The sequence below is a fragment of the Myiozetetes cayanensis genome, unplaced genomic scaffold (genome assembly GCF_022539395.1).
Source record: "Myiozetetes cayanensis isolate MyiCay16 unplaced genomic scaffold, myiCay2020 scf1362, whole genome shotgun sequence".
Classification (NCBI taxonomy): domain Eukaryota; kingdom Metazoa; phylum Chordata; class Aves; order Passeriformes; family Tyrannidae; genus Myiozetetes; species Myiozetetes cayanensis.
The window spans coordinates 1-8967 of NW_026087007.1; the positions used below are offsets into that span (position 1 = coordinate 1).

At 60.2% G+C, this 8967-nt stretch overlaps 1 protein-coding gene across 1 annotated transcript; it reads right to left on the minus strand.

The window, feature by feature from the left end:
* Nucleotides 1-1288: 1288 nt before the first annotated feature.
* Nucleotides 1289-8825, minus strand: LOC126636596 (solute carrier family 22 member 6-A-like; the record flags this gene model as incomplete). Its single annotated transcript, XM_050308963.1, has 4 exons — nt 8661-8825; nt 7005-7120; nt 3829-4041; nt 1289-1399 (listed from the first exon to the last, which is right to left on the minus strand). Coding segments are annotated over exons 1-4 (605 nt in total), but the record flags the coding sequence as incomplete, so codon positions are not given.
* Between the last annotated feature and the right edge of the window lie 142 nt (nt 8826-8967).

An 8967-nucleotide genomic window follows, 5' to 3' on the forward strand; every position in this document is an offset into this window, starting at 1 on the left:
GGTGTTTTGGGGGTTATCTGGGGGTGTTTGGGGGTATGGGGGTGGGATTGGGGGCTGTGGGGTGGTTTGGGTGTTTTGGGGTTATCTGGGGTTGTTTTTGGGGTTATCTGGGGTGTTTTGGGGTTGTCTGGGGTGTTTTGGGGGATTGCAGGGTGGGATGTGGGTATGGAGGAATGGGAGTTATGGGGTTATCTGGGGGTGTCTTTGGGGTCATCTGGGGTTGTTTTTGGTGTCATCTGAGGGTGTTTTTGGGGTTATCTGGAGGTGTTTTATGGGGGGTTAGGTCTGGGGATGGGGTATGGGGTTATCTGGGGGTGTTTTTGGGGTTATCTGGGGGTGTTTTTGGGGTTATCTGGGGGTGTTTGGGGAGTATGGGGTGGGATGTGGGGGTGTTTTTGGGGTTATCTGGGGGTGTTTTTGGGGTTGTCTGGGGGTGTTTTTGGGGGGCTATGGGGTTATCTGGGGGTGTTTTTGGGGTTATCTGGGGGTGTTTTTGGGGTTATCTGGGGGTGTTTTTGGGAGTATGGGGTGGATGTGGGGTAAGTTTTGGAGTTATCTGGGGGTGTTTTGGGGTTGTCTGGAGGTGTTTTTGGCGGGCTGTGGGGTGGTCTGGAAGGTTATGGGGTTATCTGGGGGTGTTTTTGGGGTTATCAGGGGGTGGTTATGGGGTTGTCTGAGGGTGTTTTTGGGTGGTTGTGGTGTGGGATGGGGGTATGGAGTGGAATGGGGGTTTGTGGGGTGATCTGGGAGGTTTTGGGGTTGTCTGGGGGTGTTTTTGGGGGGCTGTGGTGTGGTTTGGGTGTTTTGGGGTTATCTGGGGTTGATTTTGGGGTTATCTGGAGGTGTTTTGAGGTTGTCTGGGGGTGTTTTTGGGGTTATCTGGGGGTGATTTTGGGGTTATCTGGGGGTGTTTTTGGGGTCATCTGGGGGTGTTTTTGGTGCTATCTGGAGGTGTTTTTGGGTGGTTGCGGTGTGGGATGTGGGTATGGAGTGGAATGGGGGCTGTGGGGTTATCTGGGGTTGTTTTTGGTGTCATCTGGGGTTGTTTTTGGGGTTGTCTGGGGGTGTTTTTGGGGTTATCTGGGAGTGTTTTTGGGGTTATCTGGGGGTGTTTTTTGGGGGGTATGGGGTGGGATGTGGGGGTGATTTTGGGGTCATCTGGGGGTGTTTTTGGGGGGATTGCAGTGTGGGATGTGGGTATGGAGTGGAATGGGGAGTTGTGGGGTTATCTGGGGTTGTTTTTGGTGTCATTTGGGGTTGTTTCAGGGTGGTCCCACCCCCCCCTTACCTGATGACGGTGGGGTAGAGCTCCCCCGTGTAGAGGAAGACGCAGTTGAAGGAGGCGGCCAAAGAGCCCTTCCCAAAACGGCCAGGGCCATGAGCGGAGCGTCCGGTAGCTCTGGGGGACAGGGGGCACAAAAATCTGGGATTTTGGGAGGGATGGGATGGGATTGATGGGATTGATGGGATGGGATTGATGGGATGGGATGGTTGGGATGATCAGGAAGGGATGGGATGGGATGGGATGGGATGGGATTGATGGGATGGGATGGGATTGATGGGATGGGATGGATGGGATGATCAGGAATGGGATGGGATGGGATGGGATGGGATGGGATGGGATGGATGGGATGGGATGGATGGGATGGATGGGATGAGGATGGGATGGATGAGATGGTTGGGATGAGCAGGAAGGATGGGATGGGATGAGCAGATGGAGATAGGATGGAATGGAATGGATGGAACCCCACCCCAAAGCCCCTAGAAACCCCCAGAACCCCTCACCCCGTGGCACCAGGATGCTGGCCAGGATGGGAAGGATGGGATGGGATGGGATGGGATGGGATGGGATGGGATGGGATGATGGGATGGGATGGGGATGGGATGAGACAGGATGGATGGATGAATGGGATGGAGATGGGATGGGATGGATGGGATGGATTAGGATGGGATGGGATGGGATGGGATGGATGGATGGGATGGGATGGATGGGATGGGATGGGATGTAGTAGGATGGGATGGATGGGATGGGATGGGATTGGATGGGATGGGATGGGTAGAAATGGATGGGATGGGGTAAAATGGATGGGATGGGATGGGATGGGATTGATGGGATGGGATGGAATGAGATGGTTGGGATGAGCAGGATGAGATGGGATGATCAGGATGGGATTGAATGCGATGAGCAGGATAGGATGGGATGGGGTGGGATGAGATGAACCCTCACTCCCAGAACTCCCAGACCCCCCAGACCCCCTAGAAGCCTCTCAAGCCCTCTCACCCTCGTGGCACCAGGATGTTGGCCAGGATGGGATGGGATGGGATGGGATGGATGGGATGGATGGGTAAAATGGGATGGATGGGATAAGAATGGGATGGGATGGGATGGGATGGGATGGGATGGGATGGGATGGGATGGGATGGGATGGATGGGATGGGATGGGATGGGATGGGATGGGATGGGATGGATGGATGGGATGGGATGGGATGGGATTGATGGGATGGGATGGGATGGGATGGGATGGGATGGGATGGGATGGGATGGGATGAGCGGATGGGATGGGATGGGATGGATGGATGGGATGGGATGGGATGGATGGGATGGGATGGGATGGGATGGGATGATGGGATGGGATGGGATGGGATGGATGGGATGGAATGATGTGGATGGGATGGGATGGGATGGATGGATGGGATGGGATGGGATGGATGGGATGGGATGGATGATGGATGGATGGATGGGATGGGATGGATGATGGGATGGATGGGATGGGATGGGATGGATGATGGGATGGGATGGGATGGATGGATGGGATGGGATGGGATGGGATGGGATTGATGGGATGGGATGGATGGGATGGGATGGGATGGATGGATGGGATGGGATGGGATGGATGGATGGGATGGGATGGATGGGATGGGATGGGATGGGATGGGATGGGATGGGATGGGATGGGATGGGATGGGATGGGATGGATGGATGGATGGGATGAGCAGGATGGGATGGGATGGGATGGGATGGGATGGGATGGGATGGATAGGATGGGATGGGATTGGGATGAGCAGGATGGGATGGGATGGATGGGATGGAATGGGATGAGCAGGATGGGATGGGATGGATGGGATGGGATGGAATGGGATGGATGGGATGGGATGGATGAGATGGGATGATCAGGATGGGATTGAATGCGATGAGCAGGATAGGATGGGATGGGGATGGATGAGATGAACCCCACTCCCAGAACCCCCAGACCCCCCCCAGACTCCCAGAAGTCTCAAGCCCCCTCACCCTGTGGCACCAGGATGTTGGCCAGGATGGGATGGGATGGGTGATGGATGGGATGGGATGGAATGAGATGGGATGGGATGGGATGGGATGACAGGGATGGGATGGGATGGGATGGGATGAGCAGGATGGGATGGGATGGATGGGATGGGATGGGATGGGATGGGATGGGATGGATGGATGGATGGGATGGGATGGATGGGATGGAATGGGGCAGGATGGGACCCCCACTCCCAGAACCCCAGAACCCCCTCACCCCGTGGCACCAGGATGTTGGCCAGATGGCCAGCCCTGCTGATGGAATGGGATGGGATGGGATGAGAAGATTGGGATGATCAGGAAGGGGTGGGATGGGATGAGCAGGATGAGAAGGGATGGAATGGGATGAGATGGACCCCCACTCTCCAGAACTCCCCAAGCCCCCTCACCCCGTGGCACCAGGATGCTGGCCAGGATGGGATGGGATAGGATGGGATGGGATGGAATGGATGAGATGGACTCCCACCCCCTGAAAGCCCCCAGAATCCTCCAAGCCCCCTCACCCCGTGGCACCAGGATGTTGGCCAGGATGGCCAGCCCTGCCAGCAGCAGCGCCACCACCTGCGTGAAGCGCCGCCAGGCGGGTGAGGGTGAGGATGGAGAGCAGCTTGGCCGGGATGTCGACGGCCCCGAAGATGAGCTGCATGACGTAAATGTCCACCCCAAAACCCTGCAGGTCCATGGCCAGCCCGTAGTAGGCTAAGCTGGTGGAGAACCTGGGGGCAGGGGAGGAGGGAGGAGGGAGGGAGGAGGAGGAGGAGGAGGAGGAGGAGAGAGGGAGGGAGGGAGAGGTGTTAAATGGGGTGGTGGGGGTGGGATGGGAGGGTGGGGTGGTTTGAGGTGGGGTGGAATGGGAGGTGTGGGGTGGGATTGGGGTTGTAGGGTGGGATGGGGGTTGTGGGGTGGGATGGGGGTTGTAGGGTGGGATGGAGGGCTTGGGGGTGAGGATGGGGGTATGGAGTGGGATGGAGGGTTGTAGGGTGGGATGGGGGCTGTAGGGTGGGATGGGAGGTGTGGGTGGGATGGGGAGGGTGTAGGGTGGGATGGAGGGTGTGGGGTGGGATGGGTGGTTGTGGGGTGGGAGGAGGTGTGGGGTGGGATGGGAGGTGTGGGGTGGGATGGGGTGTAGGGTAGGATGAGGGGTTGTGGGGTGGGATGGGAGGGTGGGGTGGGATGGGGTTGTAGGGTGGGATGGGAGGGTGTGGGGTGGGATGGGAGGTTGTGGGGTGGATGGGAGGGTTGTTGGTGATGGGAGGGTGTGGGTGGGATGGAAGGGTGGGGTGGTTTGGGGTGTGGAATGGGGGTGTAGGGTGGGATGGGGTTGTGGGGTGGGATGGGGAGCTTTAGGGTGGGATGGGAGGTGTGGGGTGGGATGGGGTGTGGTAGGGGTGGGATGGGAGACTGTGGGGTGGGATGGGGGGTTGTGGGGTGGGATGGGAGGTTGTGGGGTGGTTTGGGGGTGGGGGTGGGATGGGGGGTTGTGGGGTGGGATGGGGGGTAGGGTGGGATGGGAGGTGTAGGTGGGATGGGAGGGTGTGGGGTGGGATGGGAGTTGTGGGGTGGGATGAGGGGCCTGGGGGTGAGATGGGGGGTTGTGGGTGGATGGGGGCTGTGGGGGTGGTTTGGGGTTGAGGGTGGATGGGGGCTAGGGGGTGGTTTGAGAGCAAGGAATGGGGCTGGGGGTGGATGGGGCTGTAGGGTGGGATGGGGAGGGTGGGGTGGGATGGGGTTGTGGGGTGGGATGGGAGGTTGTGGGTGGGTGGGGAGCTTTGGAGTGGGATGGGAGGGTGTGGGGTGGGATGGAGGGTATAGGGTGAGATGGGGGCTGTGGGGTGGATGGGGGCTGTGGAATGGGGTTGTAGGGTGGGATGGGGGAGCTTTAGGGTGGGATGGGGATGACCCTCCACGAGCGGGTCCCTCCTTGTCTGGGGATTCCTGCCCGGTTTAGGGGCTGCTTTGGGGGGTCTAGGGTTGGGGGTGGTTTGGGGTTGTGAAGTGGGATGGGAGGATGTGGGATGGGATGGGAGGTGTGGGGTGGGATGGGGGGTGTAGGATGGGATGGGGGTGTAGGTGGGATGGGAGGTGTGGAGTGGGATGGGAGGTGTGGGGCGGTTTAGGGGTGTGGGATGGGGTTGTAGGGGTGGGATGGGGGGGCTGGGGTGGTTTGGGAGGTTGTGGGGGTGGGATGGGGAGCTTTGGGGTGGGCTGGGGGTGACCCTCCATCGAGCGGTCCCTCCCCTTGGCTGGGGATTCCTGCCCAGTTGAGGGGCTGTTTGGGGGTGGGATGGGGGCTGTGGGGTGGGATGGGGGTGTAGGGTGGGATGGGGTTGTGGGGTGGGATGGGGGCTGTAGGGTGGGATGGGGGTGTGGTGGGGTGGGGAGCTGTGGGGTGGGATGGGGGTTGTAGGTGGGATGGGATGTGGGCTGGGATGGGAGGGTGTGGGGTGGGATGGGAGGTTGTGGGGTGGGATGGGGGTTGTGGGGTGGTTTGGGGTGTGGGGTGGGATGGAGGTAGGTGATGGGGTGGGGGTTAGGGGTGGGGGTGGGATGGGGGTTTTAGGTAGGATGGGAGGTGTAGGGTAGGATGGGGGATGGGGTGGGATGGAGGTTGTGGGGTGGTTTGGGGGTGTGGGGTGGGATGGGGGCTGGGGATGGGATGAGAGGCTGTAGGGTGGGATGGGGAGCTTTAGGGTGGGATGGGAGGTGTGGGGTGGGATGGGGAGGGTGTAGGGTGGGATGGGGGGTTGTGGGGTGGGATGGGTGGGTTGTGGGGTGGGAGGGGAGGTGTAGGGTGGGATGGGAGGTGTGGGGTGGTATGGGGGTTGTAGGTTGGGATGGGAGGTGTGGGTGGGATGGGAGGGTGTGGGGTGGAATGGAAGTTGTAGGATGGGATGGGGGTTGTAGGGTGGGATGGGGGTGTGGGGTGGGATGGGGTTGTAGGTGGAATGGGGGCCGTGGGGTGTGATGGAGGTTGTAGGGTGGGCTGGGGTGACCCTCCACGAGCGGGTCCCTCCCCTGGCTGGGGATTCCTGCCCAGTTTAGGGGCTGTTTTGGGGGATTCAGGGGGCTGGGGTGGTTTGGAGGGTGCAGGGTGTGATGGGGGTTGTAGGGTGGGCTGGGGTGACCCTCCACGAGCGGGTCCCTCCCTTGGCTGGGGATTCCTGCCCGGTTTAGGGGGCTGTTTTGGGGGTTCAGGGGTAGGGGTGGTCTGGGAGTGTGTGGAGTGGAATGGGGCTTGGGGGTGGAATGGGGTTGTAGGGTGGGATGGGGGGCTGGGGTGGTTTGGGTGGGTGTGGAGGGATGGGGGTTGTAGGGTGGGATGGGGGCCTGGGGTAGTTTGGGGGTGTGGGGGTGGGATGGGGAGCTTTGGGGTGGGCTGGGGTGACCCTCCACGAGCGGGTCCCTCCCCTTGGCTGGGGATTCCTGCCCGGTTTAGGGGGCTGTTTTGGGGGTGATCAGGGGGTGGGGGTTGGATGGGAGGGGGTGGGTGGGGTGGCTTGGGGTGTGGAATGGGGGCTGGGGGTGGGATGGGAGTGGGTGGGGTGGGATGGGGTGACCCTCCACGAGCGGGTCCTCCCTTGTCTGGGGATTCCTGCCCGGTTTAGGGGTTGTTTTGGGGGTGATCAAGGGGGTGGTCTGGGGGTCAGTCTGGCCCAGCAGCCCCCTCCCCAGGCCGTACCAGACGCAGCAGAGGCAGCCCGAGATGCGGCGCAGCCTCGGCGTCCCCACCAGCGCCAGCACCGGGTGGAGGCTCCGTGGGGCCCTCAGCTCTGTCTGCATCTGCGACCTCAGCGTCTGGGGGGCACAGGGGGCCACAGGGATGGGGAGGGGGCCATGGGCTGGGAGGGGGATCCCGGGCTGGGAGAGGGGATCGTGGGGAAGGGAGGGGCTCCCGGGCTGGAGGGGATCCCAGGGTGGGAGGGGGATCCCGGGCTGGGGAGGGGGATCCCAGGCTGGGGAGGCGGATCCCGGGCTGGGGAGGGGGATCCCGGGCTGGGGAGGGGGTTCCTGGGGAAGGGAGGGGGGAAGGGGTTCCTCCTCCTCACTGGGAGGGGTGGGGAGGGGGAGGGGGATCCCGGGCTGGGGAGGGGGCTCTCAGGCTGGGGAGGGGATCCCGGGAAGGGAGGGGGATCCCAGGCTGGGAGGGGGCTCACAGACTGGGGAGGGGGCTCACAGGCTGGGGAGGGGGATCCCGGGAAGGGAGGGGGCTCCGGGCTGGGGGAGGGGATCCTGGGCTGGGGAGGGCTCAGGGTTCCTCCCTCCTCACTGGGAGGGGTGGGGGAGGAGGGGGAAGAAGGAGGAGGAGGGGGAAGGGTTTGGGTTTGGGTTGGGATGGGGAGGGAAAAGGGGGTGGGAGGAGAAGGGGGAGGGACGTGGGAGGGTGGGGGGAGGTGGAGGTGATGGAGAAGGATGGAATGTTGGGATGGATGTTGGGAGGGATGGATGGATTTTGAGAAGGATGGATGGATTTTTGGAGGGATGGATGATGGATGGATGGATGGATGGATGGATTTTGACAAGGATGGATGAACAGATGGATGGATGGATGGATGGATGGATGTTGGGATGGATGGATGGATGGATGGATGGATGGATGGATGGATGTTGGGATGGATGGGTGGATGGGTGGATGCTGGGATGGATGGATGGATTTTTGGAAGGAGGGATGGATGGATGGATGGATGGATGGATGGATGGATGGATGGATGGATGGATGGATGGATTTTTGGAAGGAGGGATGGGTGGATGGATGGATGGATGGATGGATGGGTGGATGGATGGATGTTGGGATGGATTTTTGGAGGGATGGATGGGTGGAGGGATGGATGGATGGATGGATGGATGGATGGAGGGATGGATGTTGGGATGGATGGATGGATGGAGGGATGGATGGATTTTTGGATGGATTTTTGGATGGATGGATGTATGGATGGGTGTTGGGAGTGATGGATGGATGTTGGGATGGATGGATGGATGTTGGGATGGATGGATGGATGGATTTTGAAAAGGATGGATGGATGGATGGATGGATTTTTGGATGGAGGAATGGAGGGATGGATGGATGGATGGATGGATGGATGGATGGATGGATGGATGGATGGATGGATGTTAGGAGGGATGGAGGGATGGATTTTGAAAAGGATGGATGGATGGATTTTTGGATGGATTTTTGGATGGATGTTGGGATGGATGGATGATGGATGGATGGATGAATTTTGGGAAGGATGGATGGATATTGGGACAGGAGCACCAGAACAGGGAATTCACATCCCCCCACCCTATAAACCCCCCCAGAGACCCCCCCCACCCCCGGGTCCCTCCCAGAGCCTTTTACTTGGATGTCGAGCTTGTCCCCCTCCTCCCTCCTGCCGTTGATCTTGGCCACCTTCTGGAGGGCCCTCAGGGCCTGCTGGGACCGGCCCACCATGAGGAGCCACCGCGCCGACTCCGTCAGCCACCTGGGCGGGGCAGCCGTGTGGCCATCTGTCCATCTGTCCATCCATCCCACCCTTCCATCTGTCCATCTGTCCATCTGTCCATCCATCTCACTGTCCATCCCAACATCCATCCCACTGTCCATCTGTCCATCCATCCATCTATCCCACTGTCCATCCATCCGTCCATCCATCCCAACATCAATT